This window comes from Phaethon aethereus (assembly GCF_964289735.1).
Source record: "Phaethon aethereus genome assembly, chromosome: 21".
Taxonomy (NCBI): domain Eukaryota; kingdom Metazoa; phylum Chordata; class Aves; order Phaethontiformes; family Phaethontidae; genus Phaethon; species Phaethon aethereus.
In genome coordinates, this window is record NC_138597.1 from 656,051 (window position 1) to 679,255 (window position 23,205).

Here is a 23,205-nt window from a genome sequence, read left to right on the forward strand (position 1 = left end):
CTGCGCTGCCTCGCACTCCCATCACTGCCTTACCTGTAGCCCCTGAGCTCCACCTTACAGCCCTTCACACAGCCCAGTTCCCACCTTGCGCTGCCTTTGCACAGCTCACAACCCTTCCCACCCCCAACGCTACCTTACAACCCGTCACACCACTCTACACACCTGAACTTGTCTCGTATCATCCCAGACTCCACATCACCTCCCCGCTGATTGTCCCTTCTTCCCGCAGTTCGACCCATCTCACACTCCTTCACACCCCTAAATGTTGCAGAGTGGCAAACGGGGAATTTTCATCCACCAAGATTTTGCAAAGCTAGCAAAATCCTGTGCATCAGGCTGTGAGCAAATGGCACGTGCAGCAAAGAGTACCCTGCACAGCTTCTTGCACAATGCCCAGATTTCACAGCTGCCAGGACAAGTTGTATAAGGAGGGCCCTGCTCTTCCCGGTGGAGTAATTCCACTTGTAGTGCTGGGCAAACTGGAACTGTGGTGGTCCAGACTGGCTGCATCCCAAACTGGATTTTTGCATGATGTTGCCATAGAAAAATCAGCAGGTGTCACTTCTTGCCTTAAAATCAGTACTGTTGAAAGCACCCCTGACTGCCCTCCTCTTCTTCCCTACATCTTTAAAAAAAAAAAAAAAAAAAAAAAAAAAGGAGAAAAGCAGGAAACATCCAAATCCCAGTTTGCTGCAAGTGCTGCTCTGCTGCCTGGTGCAGATGTCCTTCTGCGGGAGCGACGTCGAGGTGACCTGCGCAGCCTTACGTAGGTGAGGCAGCCTGGCTCGCTCTCGGAGCGAAGGCTGTGTAAAGCTTATAAAGCTTATCCAGGGAAATGCTACAGCTTGCAGGAGTCAGATGGAAACAGGCGGGCCAATGCTAGAATTAGAAAAAAGCTGTTTCCAAAACTCAGTCTTGTCAGAGGGTTTTAGACTGAACTATCCAAGGCTTCTGAAAAAAACACGTTTTTCACCAGACCAAAAAGAAACCCAGAAAACACTGTGTTCAGGATGGAGCAGGGCCAAACGGAGCCACTGCTGCAGATGACGGTGCTGGAGGTAACCCTGCGTCCTTGCTGCAAGGCTTCAGGAGCAAAGATGCATAAATGAAGAAAGGACATAAAAAACCACCAAGAATGTAGCCCCAGCCCCTGCAGGAACCAGTATGTAGCTTCAGAGGGCATGTGAGCCTTCTTACCACATGCTTATGGCTATGGCTATATGTAGGGGCTGAGCTTTAAAATAAGGGTGCTCAGCACTCCAGCAGAAGCAAAAGAAGAGCATTGCAGGACCAGCACAGCCCTCGCCCCCACACAGCTGAGCATCACCAGCTTTTGGATCCTTTTCTCCTCACAGGGAAGTGTCAGCAGCAGCATCTTGTTTTCGGGAAGAGGAAGAAGTCCTCACACAAGCAGCAGTGACATGGGTGCGTTCTGGATCTCATGCCAAGTACAGAAAAAATTTTTGTCATGCTCCTACTGCTCTGCGGGATGAGGAGCATCTTCCCCATACAAGGCAATCACATCAAGCCTCTGGATGTGCTGGTAGTGAATTTAAGGTGCCCAGCCTCCCGTTGCATTGCACCATCTCCAGTGTAAGCACTGGTGCAAAATGCCAGGTCTTTCCTGCAGGCTGCCTGTTTCCGAACTCCTCAACAACAGCTTCCCAGGCACCTGCACAGTGGCAAGCCAGAGTAACAGCCTGTGTTCATGACCTGAACCTGGCCAAATCCTGTGGAAAAGAAGAGTTCAAACTGAAAAAATACAGATTGCAGAACTGGTGAAGATCTTTGAGTGCTGCCAGATCCATCCATCACAGTCCAGCTTCTCTTAGCACTTCTTACGGGGACTACAGAGACCTACCAAGCACAAATGAAATTTGTTTCATCCCCATCAATACCCTGAACTCCAGCCTAACATAATTCTCGCTCTTCATCTGTGTCAGTGGCTAAACAGAGCAAACTCAGAGGAAAAGTGGCAAACAATAAAATATTCAGCCAGGGAAAAGAATTACATCGTTCTGTTTGCGGGGAAAGGGCAGCTCTGCAGTCACCTTTGTCCTTTTTGTTTGTTCCTAACCAGAAAAAAAAATGGGTTTAGGTGTTGGGGGGCTGCTTTGTTTTGTTTTCCTAGTAAATGCAATTGGCCAGTTGCTTGAAGGCACTGGAGATGCTGAGAGCACCTTGCCCTGCACCCTACCTTCTCCAGCGTGCTCGCTGAGCTGAATTTTTGCTTGCGCGCACAGCCCAGCAGGCCTGGGATCCAAACAGACTAATTAGAAGCCGGGTCTGGGACTGTAAGATGGAAGCCCTGGTATGAGGCAGGTATGAATCCAAGGATCCTACCCCAGCGATGATCCTCCAGGGGAAGAAATTTTTCCTAATGTCCAGCCCAAACCTTGCAAGCAATTTGTGGCTCTGACAGATCTTCTTTGCAGTCTGTTACTATCTGAAGTCTGATACCTGGATCCGGAGCAGTCCTACCTTACGTGGTTTGGAAAACAAACTGGTTGGGGGTTTTTTGGTTTGGTTTGGTTTTTTTAGGATGTGGGGCTTTGCATGGGATAAAGTCAAGGAGATATAATCTCACCAGCCGGTATTGCCTGTATTTTACGAAGCAGCTGACTGGCTTGCAAAACAATGAAAATCTTGTGAGTCACTAAGTTCCTTTGATTTTCTTGCCTGGCATCACTGAAAGAACATTTGCGTAACTCCCACGGAGCAGCTTCGAAACTATAACTGGTCCTGCCCTTGCAAAGTTTATTTTGGCACACTCGTGGCAGAAGCCCTCAGCGGCAGGCACCCAGGGCATCGGTGCAGTCTCGCTCCGGGTTCGGCAGCCTGGGACCCTGCCAGCGGGCACAGGAGACTCTGAGCAGGCGTGACCCAGGTGCAGCACAGCCACCAAGCCTGGGGCTCAGAGCTGGCATGTGTGTGCTGGGACTTGCATGGAAAGTCTCCTTGAAATCCGCACTGATTTGCAAAGAAACACGAAACATATTCCAACGTGTTTATTTGGAGTTGTAGTGACAGGGTGTTTTGACACACATTTATCCATCTCCTTGATACACGGTACATATGCTTCCAGGCAGGACCTAAGGGAGGTGGATCCAAGCCTGCTAATGGGTGTCCTGAAATCCCAGGTTTCCTGGTTGGCAGAGGCATGTGTGACGCCCACGCACATTTCTGGGGCCCCGTGTAGCTCTGAGCCAGGAAAAAGGGGTTTTGCTTGGAGTCAGCCCAGCAAGACCAGTGTCCTGTTTCCAACACAGCAGCCTGTATCGGTTGTTAGACATGAAGACAACACACGGAGCTCATGGTTGCTGTGTGATGTTCTTATACAGGTGGGAAAAAAAACATGGTAATCAGAAAAAGGAGAGAGAAGCCTGACGCTTCTCAGAGCATCTCTGAGATAGAAAGGGATAAGGAGTGTGGGGACAGGAGGGAATGCGGCAAGGCTCGGGTGGGCTTCTTTAACCCACTGCTATATCTTTGCTCCTCCCTGCATGCTTCTCCACCCCTTCTGCTCTGAAGGGAGGGATCACAGGCCGTGGTCTCCCTGGGTAGGTATCCAGGGACAAGCAGCATCCCTGCCTGCAGAGCACCGGGCAAAAGGGTCCGGCCCCTCGTGCCCAAGCCCAAGGCTCACGTGACTCCACCTTTCCTCCCCTTCTGACATCAACATCTGGACCACATCTGTTCACACAGCTAGCTGCAAAGGTTTGCTGCTGTGGCCACCATTCATCACCCAGCCCAGCTGGAGTCTGTGTCTCTGACCTGGCATCCCCTGCCCATGGCGTCACCTGTGTCATTTTGTCCCCTGGTGTTTCGAGGGCTTTCCCTGACCCTGTTGCCCACCAGCAGGGCACAAGGGTGATGGGGTGCAGCTGGATGGGGTTTCTGCTCCTCTCACGCTGTTTCACGCTCCTCTCACTCCTTTCCCCTTGCCCCATCAGCTGGAAAGTCAGTCTCCACTGACTTTCTTCATAAAGGTCCATGGATGTGTATGTATTCACAAGCACATAATTAACAAGCTGGGTATTTTCTCCTCTTAATTAGCAATGCCGTGGTGCTTTAATTGCTCAATTAAAGTTGCCCACGAGGAAGGTTTAAGGTACATTAAATTTGCTGATTGGTTCATCAGCATGAATCCCACCAACTGAAAAAAATTAACTGGCTTCCAGATTGCTAACCAGACTCTCCAGATCCATTTCCACCAGTCGTGTGCCACAGAAGGCATGAGAGAGCCCAGCAGCAGAGGGGTTTGTCCATGAGGGGCCAGCAGTCCTTCTCCTATTCTCACCTCTCCTTCAGTTTGGGAGCTGGAGGGGAAAGGGTCCCAGCAGTGACAGGTTCCCTCTCTTCTTGTCCAGAGGCCACAGGCCATTTTTTCAGCTTAAGCAGAGCTGGGTAAAGCCTACCCCAGAGCCAGATCCTCGTTCAGCCGCACACATCAGACCCCTGTTTGGTACCTGTTCTCGCTCAGCCCTGGCAGGCTTACAAACAGTGGTCCTCGTGTGCAAATAGGCTGATGGAGCAGCAGTTGCTTAATTGTTGCTCCCTAATCACAGTTTTTCAGCCAAAGGCAACAGCCAAGCTGAAGCACCCAAACACCACAGAGGGAAAGCAGGCAGAGCAATCAGGACACCCGGAGGCTAAGGTGCCTGGTCCCAAACTTTTGACAAGAACGTCTGAACAGCGAGTCCACTCCTGAAACCCATGGATATACTGCAAAGATGCTCTTTGGGACCTGCATTTCTGCCAAAGGCTCATCCACCCACTCTGACAGCAGGAAAGGGGCCCTATCCTTTCTGGTTTACCCTTTTTAATTTGTTCATTAAAGAAAAAGCTTCCTGAGAGGTTCTGACCCCCATGCAAGGTCCACAGCCCCAAAGCCTTGGTGGCTCAGGACCCCAGCAGCCCTCCCCAAAGGGGGGCTGGCCTGGGCTGGTAGGAGGGGTGTGGGTGAAGAGCCACTGTCCTCACCTGCCTGAGCTTCTCTGTCCATCTCTACATCCATGCACAGGATGTGGTACACGTGTCCCAGCTCTCAGCCTCACAGCTGCTTGAGGAGGTGGCTTGTGGTTTTCCTCCCACAGAAGCAGACCCAGGGTTAAAGTGCTCCCCTTTCTCATTTCTCTAATTGCACTGACCTTACTGGAATGGGTGCCTATTTGTCCTGTATAGCAGCTGCATATAAATAAGGTGAATTATGCTGATTGTCTTCTTATCTGATAAATTGCTGGGACAGATCCTTTTCAATTATGCTACTGCTTATTCTGCTATTTAGGCAGAGCAGTTGCTATTTGCTGTGTGTAAGAGATACTAAAGTGTCTCGCTGTGGACTGATAGGTTTCAAGGAGGAAAGAGTAGCACATCCAAGGCTGGCTGTGGATGATGGGGGATGAGGGAAGCAAAGTCCTTCAGAGCCTTGAAACTGGAGGGGAAAAGTGAGTCGGGCAGCAGGGCTGTGCTGCCCTGTGCGAGAGACCCTGAGGGGTTTCATCCTTGGGGTGGCTGTGGCAGAAAATGCCATGGGACTAGCTGCTGGGAATTTTCGGAGCTGGCAGACCCCAGGACCCCATCAGCAGCTGTGGCAATTCATGCTCAAACCTGGTTTCTGTCCAGTAAGGCACTGCAGCACCCATGCCCAGCCACAGCTGGAAAACGGGGCCCTGTGGCTCTGAGGTAAATCAAGCAGATGCATGAAGCGCAAGGGACAAATGTCTTGTGCGGTGCAGGGCTGTGACACACGTGATGCCAGGCTGGCTGGTCCTGACCCCAGTGCCCCTGGGCTGAGATCTGGCCCCCCCGAGCCCACGGGAAGTGCCCCTCACATCCTTATGGCAAACACCAGGACATCGCAACAACGTCCGGGACTGCGTGGATCCCGCCCGGGTAAGTGCAAGGGGTCAGAGATCCCAGCCACCACCCTCCTGCCCAAATAAAGGGGCATCCAAGGTGATAGCTGAGAGTAAAGGGGACGAGGGGCAGAGAAGTTCCTGGGTTCCTCCGCGTCCTCCACCACCTCCCACCCCACGCTCAGTCCTGTGGCACAGCCTTTCTTCTCCTCTGAAGGGCTGGGAACAGCTCTGGCCATCCTGAGCCGTGTTCCATCACTCTGGCAGGTCCTTAGAAAAATGAATGTTAAAGAGGAGGGAGAGAGACCTCCACTGTTCAAACATCTTTAGCTTTGACAAATAAGGCGTCCGGCTGTGAAAGGCAAAAGGAAATTAATTTGGAATCACACTTTAAACACTGCCATAAAGGCAAAGTATCTTCTCTCTAATTTCCCCCCCCCAAGCAAAAAATGAATTTCCCTGATATTTATAGAAAGATTATTAGGGCCACAAGGAGTGATTTATATCATCTCATCCCTGTGACGGAAAATGAAAAATTGCTGGGGCTACAGCCACTGGAATCCTGCTTTTGTCCACCTGACAATTAAAACGGCTAATTTCCAACTCTGCCAGATCTGCTGGGGTTATAAATCATTCCAGAAAGGCACTTTTCACTGTGAAAAATGAACTCTGCCCCTGTCAAGCACAAGAAGCTTAGATCAGAGATTTGCATCTGTTTGCTTTCGTCTGTAAATATACGTACTCCAGCTCCACAGCCACCCACCAAAGGAGGTGCTAGGAAGGAGGTGCTGCCCTTGCTCGCTTGGTGCTGGGCTATCACATTCCCTGTGCTAGGAGCTGCTGAGGATAAACGGGACAGGGAAGGCAGCGGGACAAGGCAACACTGAGGTCAGAGAAAGTCCAGTGACGCTTCTGTCCTGTTTCTGGTGCCACAAGCCCTGGGAAGCTCCACCCGAGAGCACTGCTGGTCCAGCAGCGTGGGTCTGAGTCCGTCTGCATGCAGAAGGGCCATGTTCTGCCTGCACCCACCCCATCTGGGGAGGCAGCTTGGACCACGCTTCCTCCTGCGCCATGCCTACGGGCAGGGGCAATCCCACCACAAAAGGGCAGGAGGGCAGAGAATGAACTCTCCCACAGCTTCGCTCTCAGGAGAGAGACAAACGTGTTCGAGGAAACACAGCAAAATGAGGCAGGCTGAGCACAACACCGGTGCCAGGGCTTCCCTCAGCCTCCAGGTTTGAGGTGCCTATCTCCTGGGGCAGAGCCTGCTGTATGGGACCACAGGAGGGGGAACACAGGGAAGGGGTGCTTGGACTTTCTGAACCAAATCTCCACTCACAGCTCCGTGCAGTCGTGGGGCTGGGACCTGGCTGTCCACGCAGCCCCTGCCAGTGCCCCCTCCCATGGCAGCACTCCCATTGCACCCACTCTTTAACGTGGGAGGAGACCCTTTCTGAATTATCAGAGCTATCCTAGGATGACTTTCAAATCAGTGGTCGCAGGCTGGAGGAGTTTCAGATAGAAGCTTTTATTCTGCCCGTCCTTCCCCTTCTGCGTAGCTGGGGACCCGCTGGGGCCGGCACGTGGATCTGTTCCAGTCCAGTGTCGGACGTCCTAACCTTGCGACAAGTCTCCCAAGACAAATGCTCCACTTGACGTTTCCACAAAACTCAAACAGAAGCCCCGCACTCTTATTTGTGCTGCTTCCCTAAACACGCCCCATAAAGAAACGGAGAGCAAACAAATCCGCGTGGAGGGCTCTCATGGGGAGCCCCGAGCGCCGTGCTCTGTACACACACATCCCCACGCCGGCTGCACGGCTGCTGCTGGTCGCCCCTCTTCCTTATCGCGGTTTGTACAGTCGGCAGCCTGACGTCTGCACAGAGGGCCCCCGGGAAGGCTCTCCACACCCCCGGACTGCAGCAGCCCCGGGGAGTGGTGAGGGGTGGACGCGATAACCTTCTTTTGTAAAAGCTCAGTGGTTTTTGCTTTGCATTCCTCACTTTCAAACCCCCGGCCACAGGGGAGCGAGCGGTGGGGCATTTTGGAGAGGCCAGGTTGTGCTCCGCTGGAGAGCGCACGCAGAGATCTCAGCACCAGCCAGAGCTGCTGGGGCACCAGGCTGGGACCTCTGGGCCACACGCTCCATGGTAGGGTACGACGGAGCCAGGGCAGGCCCCGTCCCGAAGCCAGCCCCCATCCCAAAGCCAGCCCCCGTCCCAAAGCCATGCCCTGTGCACCAGGACCCGTCCCAGTCAGGCTCACAGGAGCCTGCTGGTGGTACCAGCGACACATTTTGGAAGCACAAAGCCGGCCAACGGAGGCTTGGGCAGCCCTTGGCCTTCAGAGAGGCTGGCTTTCCAAGTTTTTGTGAGCAGGCTTCTGCCCTCAGCTCTTCCCCAAAGAGGCAAGAGCCCCTTTGCAGCCATCCCTCCCCTTGCAGGCACCGCTAGCAAGAAGCAGGGACTCACCCATGCAGGAATCCCGCTGCTCTTCGTAGCCAGCACTGCACACGCACTTCCCGATGGGCACCAACCATTCTCCCTCAGCACTGCAGTACATTTTGGGCGTGTCCCTCTCCTCCGAATGGCCCACGCACTCTCCCCGCACTTCCACCAAGGAGGACGAGTCTGCCCCAGTCACAGCCTCAGAGAAGGATGCCAAGTTCCTCACCATTGCTGGGCATTTCTTGTAGTACACCCGCACCGAAACGATGGCAATGCAAGCACCTATGTCCTGGAAGGCCAAGTAGAAACCCCTCTTGCTCAGTGGCCCCACACCCCGCACCTCTGTGTTCAGCTTCAGGCGCCTCACCCCCAGGTCCACGTTGGTGAAGCTCTCATCAGCTGCTATGGTATCGATCTTCAGAAACTGGCTCTCCCGGGTGCTAGTGCCCAGGTCCCGGTCAGACTCCAGGTAGTAGAGGTTGAAAGTCTCCTTGCAGGTGCCCAGCACACCCGGCATGCTGTTACAGTCCCGCAGCGTGAATTTAATCTCTGCGTAGACACGCCGCGCACCATCCCGTTGAACCCAGTTGGTCCGTAGCCAGTTGTTCTGGTTGGGGGTCATGACATTACAGACCTGGTAGGTGTGGATGGGGCTGAAAAACTCATCCATTTCATTGATTGAATCCCACTGCGGGACAGAGAGAGAACAGGTCACTCCAGATGTCCCCAACACCAGGTGAGAAGTCTGTGCCATCACCCACCCCGCGATGAACTCCCTCTGCTCCTGCAGCTGTGTCTGGACGAGAGATCACTGTTGCCACAGGCCAAAGGATAATGAGGATGAGCACACTTTACCCATCACTAATTTGAGCAGTAACTCTCACAGCCCACTCTGATGCGGGGCCGGGTGAAGTGCACCCCTGTTTGCAGATGGGAGTGCTTGCATAAGCCCGATCTGATGGCAGAAGCTGATGGCAGTGTGTGTTTGGGAGGGCTCCAAACCCTCCAAGACCATGTCTGCAAGTCCCTTCTCTCGGCGCTCAGCCTGCCGTTTGCAGCAGCAGCAGGAAGGTCCCTGTGTGGGGCTCACCTGGCTCTCTTCTGGCTCACGCAATCTCCATGCACAAACTAAATATGCCGATGTCCAGCTGGAGAACTGCTTTCGGGGTGCATACTGCGGGGTGAAGGGGAAGCATGCAGTGAACACAGGACTTCCAGCAAGAAACAGGGGTCCATGGGTTCAGAGCCCTCTTCTTCCCAGGCAAGGTGAGGTTAGCGTGGTTCCTTGGTGTCAGACCACAGTGCTCAGCCCAGCTGAGAAGCTGGGCAGCTTGGGAAACCCGGGGGCTTAGAGCTTGACAGCTCGGGGGTTAAAATCCAGTGTAGCAGTGGCAGCAGGATGAGCTTGGGGAGGAGATGCTGGGCAAAAGCAGGCTGCAGCAAGCAGGACTGCAACGGAGGGGTGGTCTGGGTGAGTTTAGAGGGACAGTGATATTTGTGTCATCCAAGGGAGGGATGCTAAGTGGTTTTGACTGATGAAAAGTGAGAAGTAGTGAGATTTTGGATACAAATGAGATCCATAATTGAGGGACAAGTTGAACTTAATAATTGGGGTCTACAGGACATTTCTGGAGGCTCGTTCTTGCCTCCTTCTTGTCTCTCTCTACACTCCCACCCTCTCCAACCCCATCAACCCCTCATCAGGACCCACAGACCTTCCCTTCTCTGGGGGCTTCCCACCACCTCTTCACCTCACATTCCTGTCCAAACCAGGCACCCCAATCACAAGTCCCATGGATGGGTCTGGGATCCTTAAATTCTTCTTATGGTAGAAGGAGGAGGAGGAAGAGGAGCAGAGAAGGACTTCAAACCTTCTGCCTTTTCCATGGACCTAGCAGCAGGCTTTGAAGATGCCCGAGTCCCACCACCATGCTCAAGTCCAGCTGTGAGGGGCAGCCCCAGGCACAGCCTTTCCCCAGCTGGGGAAGGTATCGGCACCCCTGCAGCGCTTGCTGCTCTGCCTACCAAGCCATCGCCCCCCGCAGCCTCAGCACCCCCCTGCCCGCACCTGCCTCGGGCTGCCAGCTCTGCCTGCATGGCCGAAGGCAGCCCATGGGGAGCAGCCCCCCACATCAGCATTGTGCGTGCCCTGCACCTGTGTGCTGCCTGGGGGGGCTGGGGGAGCCAAGCAAAGCTCCAGCAGTTGTGCGCAGATCGGGAAAACAGATCTTTTAAGCAGCATTGCAAGTACATTAAAATAAACCTCTGGGCTTGCTCTGACAGGGCAAAAATGGTGTTTTTTTATGCAGTCGGTGACATGTGGTTCATTAGAGATGCAAAACCAACAGCAGCCCAGAGAGAAGGAGCCTGATGCTCGGCTCAGAGTGGGTGAGCCTGAAGGCTTCATCCCAGTGACTGTGGGAGCCGACGAGGATGCAGAGCTGCTGGGACAGGCACCCCACAGCCTCGCTGTGTGGCCGCCAGTGCTGCAGGGACAGGACACGGCTAGGGGAGGGCATCATGCCTCCAGAGAGATACTGGACAGCAGTTATCAGTGGTACCTGTATGGCAGCCTGCTCCTGAGAAGGACCGTTTTCCCTCTCAGATGGGAAAGCCCTTCCCCATTTAACCTCCTCGACCTGCAGCTCCTGGGCAGAAGGTGTTGCTGTGCCTTCTGGTAGTGCTAGGGTGATCATTTCGATGATGTACAACCTCAAAACACCCCCAGCATCTTGCATTTAGGAGAAAACTCTGCTTCTCACTCCTAAAAAGCTTAAAGCAACCTGGAAAACGCAGCAGCTCCAGGTGCAAACTTCAGTGAAAGCTCATTCAGAGGTGAATATGCTGGCAAAGGGTGTGAAAGTCAAGCCACTGCCAGGAGAGAAAAATATTTCTGGTTCTTTTAAAAACAAATCTCTTCTGAATTCCAGAAATGCCCAGGTTCATCCTAGGATCACTGAAGTCCTGCTCTGCACCCCAGCACTCGGGTAGACAAGGGGCCAGGCTGCCCGCGTGCTTTGCCGAAGGGGTCTGTGGCTGCACCCCTCTTACTACGCCTCAGCTTCTCCAACCGCAGGGAAGAGCCCATGGAAAGTGCTGCGACACCTGGGACGCACTCCAGTCGCTTGGCCAAGGGCCACCGGGGTGCCCTGCCGCGCGTGCAGGAGCGGCACGGCTCCCGGCACACCCCTGCACCGGGGCCGGCAGGAGCCAGCCAGCTCCCTGCGCCCCCACGAGCGTGTGCACGCACCGCAGCGCTGTGGAGGGCGTGGAAGTCGTTGTCAAAATTAATCGAGCACAAATTAACACAACATCTGTTTCCTGTCTCTTCCCTGATGAAATCCCCGGGGGAAACGAGGCAGAGCTGCGCGTGGGATGAGGGCAGAGCTGAGGGTGGCGAGCAGGGGTGCTCCCCACGAGGCACAGCCAGATCCCCTCTGCAACATCTGCGGGGCTTGGGGCTCTCCAGGAGTGCCTGGCAAGGGAAATATGAGATTATTGTGTGCACCAAAGTGCCTTGGCCTCCAGCTAGTGTGCTTGCTCTAGGTCTCCAGACATTCACTTCTCTCCAAAATCTGTCAGAGGAGACACTGCTCATGATGGCAGTGTCCCCAAATGCCTGTGGCACTGCCAGAGGTGGCAGCATCCTTACTGGTGTCAGAGCAGGGAGCTCAACGCCCATCTCCACACACCGGAAACGGTCAGCCCAACCGCAGGGGAGAACTCGGGGGGTTTGCATTGGCAGCATCGCTCTTTCAAACCTGGTGCTTTTTTGCACAGCGACCGGGCTGTCAGCTCTTTCCCAGGGTCATATGCAGTGCCTCAGGACCCCAGTCTGAGACTAGCCCAAAACACCACGCCTGTACCGCTAGCCTACAGGGCAAGTGCTCTGCCATCAGTGGAAATGCATGGAGGGAAGGCAGGCCACCTGAACTGGTGGCTTGGATGTCACCAGGTGCATCTTCCCAGAGTGCCACCAGGCAACACAGGTCCCACGAGCTCTGCCAGGACCCGCCGGGCATTTGGGATGGAGGGAGCCGCTTCAGGAATGCCCCTGACTTGAAGGGTTTTTCTGTTTCACCTCAGTTACAGGGTCTTACAGCCAGAGAGCGGAGTCGCTGGTGCTGGATGGGTTCAAGAGCGCATGCACTGTGCACACATCCTGCCCCCAGCATCTCCTGTTCTCGGCTGATGGTTTGAAGTGGCGTTTATTAAACGAAGCTCAGCCTGGCCCCCGTCGTTGTGATAAGATCCCCTAGCGAGACGGAAATGAGGACATCATAATTAACGTGGTGAGCACACACGTTTCGGGGCGGGGGGGGGGTACATGATTGCATCTGTATTCAGGGACTTGCCTAATAGTTTAAATTAAAGTCAACACCAGTTATAAAAAAATTTTCCAGGTTATGAAGGGCGAAAGATGCAAACACCAGATATCTGGGCAGCTGAGCAAGATCTTAGAAGTCTCCCAGGGCCTGTGCAGCGCAGCAGAGTAGGGAGGAGGACCGGAGGGGGTGACACACAAGGAGAGACCACGTCCCCCTGGAGCAGCCGTTCAGCCCCCCCAGCCCTCGCGGTGCCCACGGAGGGAGCCAAGGGACGAGGTCTCCTCAGCCCTGGGACAGCTTCCAGGGGGGATGCCAGGTCTGCCTTGCACAGCAAAGCTTTTGCTGCTGCTGAGGCATCCAGCACTTTCCTTCCTCCCAAGAGCAAGCGCTGAGCTATGGGCACCTCCCCAGGAGCTGCCGGGTCCCTCGCACCACTGTCACTGAGGGAGAAAAAAAAGAGAAGGATGTTATTGCAGCTATAAATCATTAGATGGGAGGCATTAATGGAGATAATCCTCATGAAATCAGCCACTGCCGTGGCTAAGGAGCGATTTGTCAGGCAGTTAACTACCCTGAGCTTCACTGCAGGTGATTAACTCCTGGTAGTGACCAGTGTCTGGGGAATTAGCAATAACCTGGCATTTATGGAACAAGCATTGGGAGATGAGCTTTTATCTCAATTACTAGTCTAAATCTTTATTTTCCAATGGTCCTTTCCTACCCATCTTTTTTTTCAAGGAAAATGAGTTTTGCCGCAGCTTGCCCTGTAAGTTGCCGGTATTCCTGCATCCAGGCAGAGGCTCCGGATTGCAAGAGAAACCCAAGAAGTGGCACAAGGATATCAAAGTGACGGAGGGCAGAAGACATGGCCTGGGCAGATGGGAGAACCCCAATATCTTTTGGTGCTCCAAGGAGAAAGACATGACCCTGAAGGGGGTTGAAATGGCAAGCACAGAGCACAGCTCGGACTGGGGACCAGGGATTTTGCTGGGGCAAAGGGAGACCCTGCTCCACAACAGCTACACGTCAGATGGGGTTCACCCAAGCCATGAACTGGTTGTCGGCTGCAGGACCAGAGCTAGGCAAGAAAAGTCCCCTCCTGTGTAGGCAAACAGTTCAGTCTTGGTGTGTTCACAGCAGCACTGTACACCAGCATGAAATGCCCATCCCTGATGTGCAAACGCTGCTGAGAGACCGTCCCGCAGGCAAAAATGTGTTGTCTGTGCTCTCAGCTGGTTATTTAAGCAAATCTGGTGCCTTTCTGCCAGTTTTCTCACTGACCTACTGCAGAATGCGGGAAGAGCACTAATTGTGTTAATTGTGCCCAGAGGCCTCAGGATACGTCCCTTTACCAGGAGCGGAGGGGCAGGGGTGGGGGGTGCAAACCACCTCTGAAGGCCTTTCCTGGTGCTCCCACCAGCAAGCCAACATGGAGCATGCCAGGCGCTGGGGCGGCTGCCTGGGTGGCAGATGCCCACCAGCTCTCTGGGCTGACCCCCCGGTGAGGGGGTGCTGTGGGGCCAGAGCACGGAGGTGCTGGCAGTGGGGCAGGTGGGGGTGTCGTGGGCAGCATGGGGGGGCCTCTCGCTGATGCTCAGGGTGCTCCCACTATAATTAGCTTTTGCAAGGCGTCATTCAAGCTCCTTAGATACCCTGTGTCTGAACAAAACCGTTTCCTGTTTGACTTTGTAATCAAAGTAGACGATACAATAATTATTAATAATATGTTGACTTACCTCATCAGTGTTTTAATTAGTCAGTAGAAAAGCAATTTGCAAAGGGGCCGATCGGGCTCCCCCTGATGCGGCAGGTGACATGCCAGGCAAGGAGAGGGGAGAGAAGGGCACTGGGACACTGGGGCATTTTGCTGGGGAGAGCTGGGAAACCGGCGGCACAGAAGGGGAAGGGGCAGCCTCTTTGACGGCACTGATAAGAGTTTAATTTTCAATGCAAAGGGAATTGTTCTGGGGATGGAGCGAGCTGCAAAGCTCCTGGGAGCCCTTTGAAGTTATAATTGAGAGGAGCCGCAGCCTGCGGGACAGGGATGCTCCCCATGACCCTTCCGCTTCCTGCACGTGTCTCCGGGCTGGAGGTGAGGGGGGGGGCACAATTAAACCCCTGAGCGGCAATTACAGCCAATTACCCCTCAGTTGATTGTCTGGCAAGAGAAAATGTCAGAACAGGCCACGCTTGCCTCCCTGATGACTTGACACTCCCCAGGGCCGATGGTGCTGCTGACTCCCACTGTGCCCATTGCTCCCAGCCCCCTGCTCTGCTGCTCTTGCTGGCCACAGCAAACCCAGAGAGGAAAAAAACTGTCCTGTGAGGTGAGCTCACCTAGCCCACAGGTGTGATGAAAACATCAGGACTTTGCAAGTGGTACCCTTCCAGTTTTGCACTGCTAAAGGTTTGGACTATTGCCCTGGTTGTGTGGGCAGCTCTGGGATCTCCCAGTCCAGAAGAGGAAACCTCTGAGACTGTTGCCTTTCCTCTGGCATACCCAGGAGCCCCAGAGAGGTGGGACAGGACCTGCAGGTGCTGGAAAAACAAGCTGTAGGGCACTAGGGACTGAGCTAGTGGGCACAAGTCCCCTTCTTAAACTACTTAGGCTGGGGACTGGGGCTCTGTGCTCTTTAGTGCCATGCAAAGCCCCACCCAGAGCTACCCACCTCCCCACTGCCACCCATGAGGTGGCCCTGGGCTCACGTGGGGCAGGGGAATTGAGATGTGGGTAAAGCAAAAACAAGCGTGACTTCAGCTGGGGAGCCAGGGTCAGCAACGCCGTCCCTTGGCAGGAGGATGCTGTGATGTGTCTGTCTGTGGATGGAGCAGAGATGCTGCGGGGATATCCTGCAACCTCCGGCACCCAGCACATGCTCCAGCCGTGGCTCAGGCAGGACAGCCATCAGGCAGCAAGAGAGGATAGCGCGGCAGGGCACCTTTTTTTCCAGCAGGACTATCTGAATTAAGGAAATAGCCGCAAAAATAAGGGACCTAAAATAAAACCTGGCTTCACAGTACACCACCTCCACACTACACCAGCAACTGGGCTCTACCCAGCCCAGGACTGCCAGGGTCACAGCATGCCGCAGTGAGCAGGGACAGTCCCAGGGACACCTGAGATTGTGACCAGCAAACTCGGTCCCTTTCTGGAGCAGAGATCACACCAGGCTTGGAGCCATGTGGACCCAAGCTACCAAGCCTGCAAGTCACCCAGCATCTCTCCCACCTGAATCTGAACGCTGCTGTAGGGGCTGCTCAGGAGGCATCTGCTCAGTGCCAAATCATTGCCACTGAGAGCGAATATCCTACAGCAGCTTCTCTGAGACACCAGCACCCTATCCAACCTCCTTTCCAGTGATAGCAACTGGATCCAAGTGCAAATTTACTACTCAAAAAGCACCTGGAGCTGAAGGACCAGCAGGAGGGTAAAGGAATGAGATGCTCTTTCAGGATGACGCCCATGGAGGAAGAACCACAGTCCAGACAAGTGTTCAGAGGAGCCATTAAAACATCCAGCTGGAAAAAGATATGCAAAGCTGTTTGTGCAAGAACATCACATAGAAACCCAGGCACCCTCCCTTAAAGTGTTCAAGGCAGTTTTCACACAGCTGTATGGTCATCCTTGCGGTAACAAGGCCATGAGTTGGGCAAAAGCACAGAGTGCAAAGAGTGTTGTCACTCCATGACTTACCTAGGACTTGTAGGAGGACATGGCAGCATGTCCAAGAGGTGGCTTTGGTGTTAGGTGTTATACAAGTTTTATACATGTTTTTCTTTTTCTTTTTTGGCTTCCAGTATTAACTATTCTTAATAAACTCCACTAATAGAATGGAGACTTCAGACATGTATTAGGGGTCAGGAGTTGCTGGGCTGCTGGTGAAGGACTGCTGGGCATCTGCTGTAGTGCGAGAGCACAGGGTGACAGGACAGTGATCCACACGACCGAGGGCAGTCTGTGCATGACCATGAAGGGGACGACAACTCCCTGATCCAGACAATGGCAGAGAGGATCTGGTGGCTGGAAACTGAAGCCATGCAAACCTGCACAGCGATGGGTTTTTAAGAGCAACCTGTTAACATCATCACCACAGGACCTGGAGGATATACCACAACTGGCAATTTTGTGGTCAAGGATGTTTTTTTTTCCAAAAGCTGGGCTTTTCTGAGATGCAAGTGAATGGACGGGTCTGAAGGCTTGTATTTATGCAGGCACATTAGTTCTGCAGTCCCCTCTGACCTTGTACCTCGAAATCTATTAGATTTCCAGGATAGTCATCTTTGCAACAGCTAACTGCTAAAATTAGAGCTGAGTTAATGATGTAATATATTTACATATATGATAATGTCTGATATAAATCTGATCATTCTTATTATTATGAATTCATAGTTCTGATCACTTCTGCTCAAACAGCACAGGGGCTGAAATTCTCAAGCAACAGATCAATGAAAATGATTAGAGGCCTGGGAAGATTTCTGTAGGTGGTGGAATTGAAAAGATTAGGACCGTTTAGTTCAGAGAGTAGATGAAAAAGAGCGGACATGAAAAATCAGCACAGCAGCAAAAGCCAGGTAGGCACCCCAATTTTGCACATTTTGTGCATGCAGCAAACCCTTCTGTGCCTTGCAGTTGGTCCTGTGTTTATTTATGGGATTGTTTCTGTTCCCTAAATGAATGAGCAAAATACTTTCAGCCAGGTCACTGCTGACATCTGAAATTCACAATTTCCAGAAAGCTGCTGCAGCAGGAAAACCTGGACATGGAAACGTGAGTGAAGGGAGCATGCAGAGAGGATCCAGCCGGTAGAGACGGCAGGCTCACATGGGTGTCACCATGTCTACATCCCTCCTGGCCACACTGCAGGGCTGTGCATTGTGTACTGTTAGATTAACAGTTGGACTTGATGATCTTAAGGGTCTTTTCCAATGTAAATGTTTCTATGATATCAACGGGAATGATTTACATCCCCCTTCCCTGTAAGAAACTATCCGCAGGGGATGCTCCCCTGCCTCTCTCGCCCAGTTTCCACAGCAAACTCCTCTGATTACAGGTGGTTGAGAGCTTCCCAGTCATTTTGGGCTGTTCCTCCTAATGTTCCCCCAGTGCAGCAAGGAATGAGATGCTTCTCAGCATGACTGCCCGTGGGGCGACCCAGCTCTTGAGTTCCCTCAAAGCTCAGGACCTTGTGACAACCTGGATCCCTATCAGAGGACGCGGAGAGTTAAACAGCATTTCCAAACCGGCCACATCCCACTGCTGGTCTTTCAGTCTGACATTTTCCCAACAGACGTGGTCTCTTTGCCCCATCAGCACTGACCAAGGTGCCAGCCTGGGGCTGAGATGACCACCCATCCTGCCCACGGGGACCCATGGTGACCCATCCCACTGGGGTGCCGCGTGTGCCAACAGACGGCTCATACTTACCCCGTGCGAGGGATAAGTCATCCAGCCCCAGTCCCCCAGGATTGTTGACGTGTCTAGCAAGTTCACTGGAAAACACAGGAGCAAAATGCTGTGTTAGAAAGCTTTCTCCCTGTCCCCGAGGGGCGAGGAACCGAACCACCACAAACGACCCCTCCTCGCATTCTACTCATTCGATGGTCCCCTGCACCCATCAATCCATGGGGCTGCTGCCGGGGACCTGCCTGGCTGCAGCTGAGGCAGATACGGAGCGAGGGTATGGCAACAAACGGTGCTCCCCGGAGCTGTTGGTTTGGGGTAGAATTGGGGTGCGGCTGTGTCAGTCCTGGCCATAGGACTGGGCGCCACGTGTCCGTTTGCAGGAGAGGGGGCTGCAAACAGCAGGTCAGAGCGGGTGCAAAGTAAGGGGGAGCTGAGGAAACAAACTCCAGGCATCAGGTTGTCCACCAGCCCCGCCCTGGGCCAGCACTGATGCAGCCGGAGCATCGCTCCTCACTTGGACGCTTCTCCCGCGGAGGCGTCGCCGAGCCCTTGAGGCTGACATCCCCCCCAGCGTCACCGGTTTGAAGTCCGCCCTCCAGCAGCTGCTGTAATTACGCACTGTGGCACCTGGCACCAGCACAAAGTGACCCCCCATGGTCCTGGCCGACACCCCACTGCAGAGGCCAAACCATGGGGGACAGGCTGCATGAGGAGGCCCATCAAAGCCAGCCCTTCAAAAGCCCTGCCGCAACCGGGAGCCCGGCTTAGCAAGGAGGTACGGGCAAATCTGCGAGGAGAGCCGAGCAGCTTCTGCAGGGGGAGGCGAGACGCCTTCGAGCGTGCTGAGGAGCTCCCGTGGAAACCTGTGCAGCGTCAGCGGCGCGGGGAAAGCGGCACGCCATGGCCTTGCTGCACGCACGGGGTGTCATCTGCTGGCCATGAGCCCCACACCCAGACCCCGCAGCATCAGGCAGAGGAGAGCCTTGCCGCTGCCTGATAATCCCCGACTTGCTCAGCCCCAGCCCCAGCTCCAGGGTACAGATCCAGCGGGATGGAGGCTTGGGAGAGGTGCAGCAGGCACCGACTCCAGCGTGCCCACGCCTCGACACCCCTCATCAGCACCAGGCCTGCTCAGGGCCCTCCCGGGCCACCAGCTTTCCCCAGCGCTCCACAGCCGCCCAGGAAGGCCGAGCCCACGCTGGATGCTGCATCCATGCTGGCTGCTTTTCCTCACCCTCGAGCAGCATCAAACCGGCCCTTGGAGGCCACGTGGCACAGCATCCCTGCTGCAGCACCGCGTCTCGGCCGGTCCCTGGGCTCTGGAGGGGTGGTGGTCTCGGCGCAAGGCACCAGCTCATCACGGCGGCGACGGGGCACGTCAGGGCTGTGGCTGCAGCCCCAGCAGGGCTGGGCTCGGCGTGGTGCTGGTCCCAGCGGCCGCAGGAACGGGTGCCACTTTCACTTGCTATTACCAGGCAGGGAAGGGGGGCGGGGAGAGGAGCAGAGACGTGAGCTGGCTGTGAAACACCCGGACGTCATGCTCCTGACAGAGCAGATTAGGAGCTTTTAAGGCATTTATTAATGTTAGCAGAACAATTTGAAAGAATTTCCAGGGTTTCTTGTGTGACTCCATTGGCCCAACAGCAGGCCAAGCCCTCCCACTCCCTGCACGGTGCTGCTCCCACTGCTAAAGAGGCCCCTTGCCCTCAGCACGGAGTAATTACCTCAGAGATCTCAAATAATTTTTATTTGTTATTGTTAATCTGAAGATTTTCTGCCTATTTTCCCTGGGTAATTCACCCAGCAGGAGCCTGGGCTCAGGAGTTTCCCTGCTCACAGTGCAGGAGCATGGTCCCGGTGACCCTCAGCAGGCAGGCTGCAGGTGAGGGGACCACTTTCGCAGACGCCCTCTCCACCCTGCTGTGGTCTCTGCACCCTCTTTCCCATGCCGAGGTGCTCAGACGATGGACATGGCTGCTCTTGCTGCTCTCCAGGCAGCGTCAGGAGCCTGCACGGACCGCACAGGGTCCAGCCGGAGCATCGCGCCACGGGGAACGGCGCTGAGATTGGAGCAGGCATGGTGGGACATACCCCAGGCTTGTCTGCACAGTGGTGTGTGGGACCTGGAGCCAGCTTGCTACACCCCAACCCACCATGTGAACCATATGGTTGTCACCCAACATCATATAGATGAAGGAGAAGTCTCCTTGCGGGTGCTGTGGTGCACAAATAACTACACAAGCTTGCGTTCCCCGCAACACGCCTGTGGAGCAGATTGCTTATGCCTCTTTGCAAGAAGAGGGCTAAGTTATTTCTTTTCCTTCTCAGCAAGCATTTCAGCCAAGCGCATATGAGTCCTAGGCATTAAAAGCCCACTGCAAGTGGGCATTGCACAAATATAAAGGTATTGCGCGTCCGAGAGCTCTTGCATTAACTCATGGTACAGGACACGTGTCTGTGGATATGAGCATCCATCTAGCAGCACTATTACATGCTGTGCTCGGATATGGGGAGACTAATACTCTCCCAAAACCCAACCATCCATTCCAGGGAAAGGCTAGAGACCAACACCGAAGGGAACCTGCCGCATCATATGCGACCAGTGCCCCGTCCAGCCCCTTGCAGGTGATCTCCCGGCTTACGTCTATTCTCTGGGGGCAATGCTCAGAAAGAGCCCACCCTCGATGCCGGAGGGCGAGCAAGACCGCCACAAAGGACCCCTTTCAGCCGCAACATTTCTCAGAAAACGTGCCGGTTTGGGAGACCTTTCTCCTACAGCTGGGAAATTCTGTTTGATGTTATGGACTGTCTGCACGTATCAGTCTCAAACTGCAAGCTCCATACGTATCAGTCTCAAACTGCAAGCTCCATTTTGTTTTCCTGAGTGCCATTTTGTATTTTCCCTATTCTGTGCCTTGGCCTTGACTTGGCGTATTGAGCCAAAACACCAGGAGGTGCCAGGGGAAATTCTTGCCCTGGTGGAAAAGCTGTCAAGCCCAATTGCCCATTCAAATGGAAGCACCTAGGAGAGAGCAGGTCACTTCCCCAGCACTAACTGGGGTCTTGAGACGGAGCCTCACGCAAGGCAAGGCCTACTTGCCCCTTTTTAAAGTTGCATCACGTAATGTTGCGTTAGCAGTGCACATTGCAACCTCAAAGATGCAGATTATGCAAAGGTTGAAGACTAGGTGTATGTATGATGTATATGTATAATTTATTTATACCTACATCTTTATTTGTATATCTGTGTTTATATCTGTATCTGTATCCATATCCATATCCATACACATATCTACAAAATTCTAAACACTGCTTGGGATGAGCGAGGAAGTTGAGGTAGGGGTTAGCATCCAGAGGATGTGCATTTTGCCTGGGGCCATATATCTCGTGCCATATATCTATATCTATAAAGAGTGAGCACTCAGAAACCCTTCCCAACGCTTGTGCTGGTGGCCGCTGCTCCTGCAGGGATGTATTACATCCCCGCAAAGAGAGGCGTGGGCACCTTGGGGTCCCATATCCCAGCATCCTGGGCTCAGGAACAGTGCCGTGGGAGCCACAGCGGCCCAGCCCAGGGGAGCCTGCGGAGCCCCAGCCTGCCCAGGGGTGCGGGGCGCTGGTGGGACAAGCCTGGGGGTGACATGTTGGGGGATGCAGCCAACTAGTCCCAGCCTCTAGAAGAGCAGTGGGGGACCAAGGAGGGCTCCGAGCTCCCCCGCTAATTGTTAACCCACTGTGGTCCTCACTCTAATTACTCCACTGTCTCCCTCCCAGGCAGGGGTTTTGTAGCGCAGGCGTGGGGAGGAAGGGTCAGTGGGAGCAGCCCTGTTCCCTTGGGCTTCGGTTCCTCTCCATCACAACTTCAAAGGCCTCCCAAGATTCACAGCAAGGCTCCCCCCCATGCAACAACGCCTTTTGCATTGATAATTAAACTCTTAGCAGCACGGTTAGGCACTCCTGCTCCCTGCTACCCAAAGGCTGGCAGGCTCAGTCCCCGCAGCCCTATGTGGGTCTGCACACCCCACGCCGGCCCCACATCCCTAACCCCACTCAGTGAGGGAATGACACGGGAGGGTTATCCGCAGCGGGAAGAGAGTTGGGGTATGGGAAAGGGGCAGGGAGAGGCTCCCTGAGAGGAGGGGAACAAGAGCCAGCGGCATTCATTTCCCATAAGCTCAGGCAGGACTTTGAAGGGGTAGGTGGGGCCAGGGGGGTCAGCTATTTGTGTCCCACCGCTTAATGCAGGGGCGTGCTGAATAGCCAGCCGCGACCTTTCCAGCTCGGGAGGCAAAGCCGAGCAACAAAGCTGTGTCTTACTGGCCTGGGCGCATCGCGGGGAGACAGGACGGGATGCTTTTGCTTTCAGATTCCGCCTGCCTGGGACAATATTTATCTTTGAAGACAAAAAAATAGTCATTTATTCACCAGCCGTTGGGGCTTTGAGCAAAAGCAGCTAGCCTGCAGGGTAGGTCAGTTCTTCCCATGCGGGACCTGTTCGCAGTGGATGTGCCGCGCGGATCCAGGTCGGCTCCAGGGCAGCGGGGTGCTGCACACCGGTGCTGTGCCGCACGAGCAGCCAGGTACAGGCAGGCTTTGTCCAGCGGCTGCACATCCACCAGGCTGCACGTACTAAGGACACAGTGGGGATGGTGCTCGCATCGGCACCCACTGGCCCTGGCCACCCAGAGAGGAAATTTAGGAAACCGTTGCAGATAGATATAAAAGATGTCACCAAATCCGGCAGGAATGTGGCATTTCCACATTTCTGGAAATGCCAGAATCAGGCTGAAAAAAAAAAAATGTTAAAAAGAAATATTTTCAAACAATTACTGTGAAAAAGCACTGTTGCTTTTTGCACGTGCCCTAATTCCCATTTCAGGATTTCTTCTCAGACCTCTGGATTGTTGCTGTGAACTTTCTGTATTTAATTTTATATCATTTTGTAATGCATCAGGAGCAGTAATGCCCGTAAGGACTGCCCAGAGGGTCACCCCTTTTCAGTATACCAGGAGCAGAAGTTACTTTGATGTAGGAAGAAAGCTTGTTTGTTCAATCAGTGCTAACAAAAAGCTGCAGTTCAGGCTTTAAAAATAAAATGATCAACCTGATCCTTCCAGACCCTGCATGATATCATGTAAGATAATGTGCAGCACAAGAGCATAACCTGT

The 23,205-nt window shown here is 53.8% G+C and overlaps 1 protein-coding gene across 1 annotated transcript in view; it reads right to left on the reverse strand.

Annotated features, from left to right (window-relative positions):
- The window catches only part of EPHA8 (EPH receptor A8), a gene marked incomplete at both ends in the record, with an annotated part of 48,503 nt that overhangs the window by 17,797 nt on the left and 7,501 nt on the right, over positions 1 to 23,205 (reverse strand). Inside the window, 2 exons of the mRNA XM_082009335.1 lie at positions 8,330 to 8,993; positions 18,059 to 18,123. Coding sequence (XP_081865461.1) covers positions 8,330 to 8,993; positions 18,059 to 18,123 — 729 coding nt within the window. The remainder of the gene's footprint in view (positions 1 to 8,329; positions 8,994 to 18,058; positions 18,124 to 23,205) is intronic.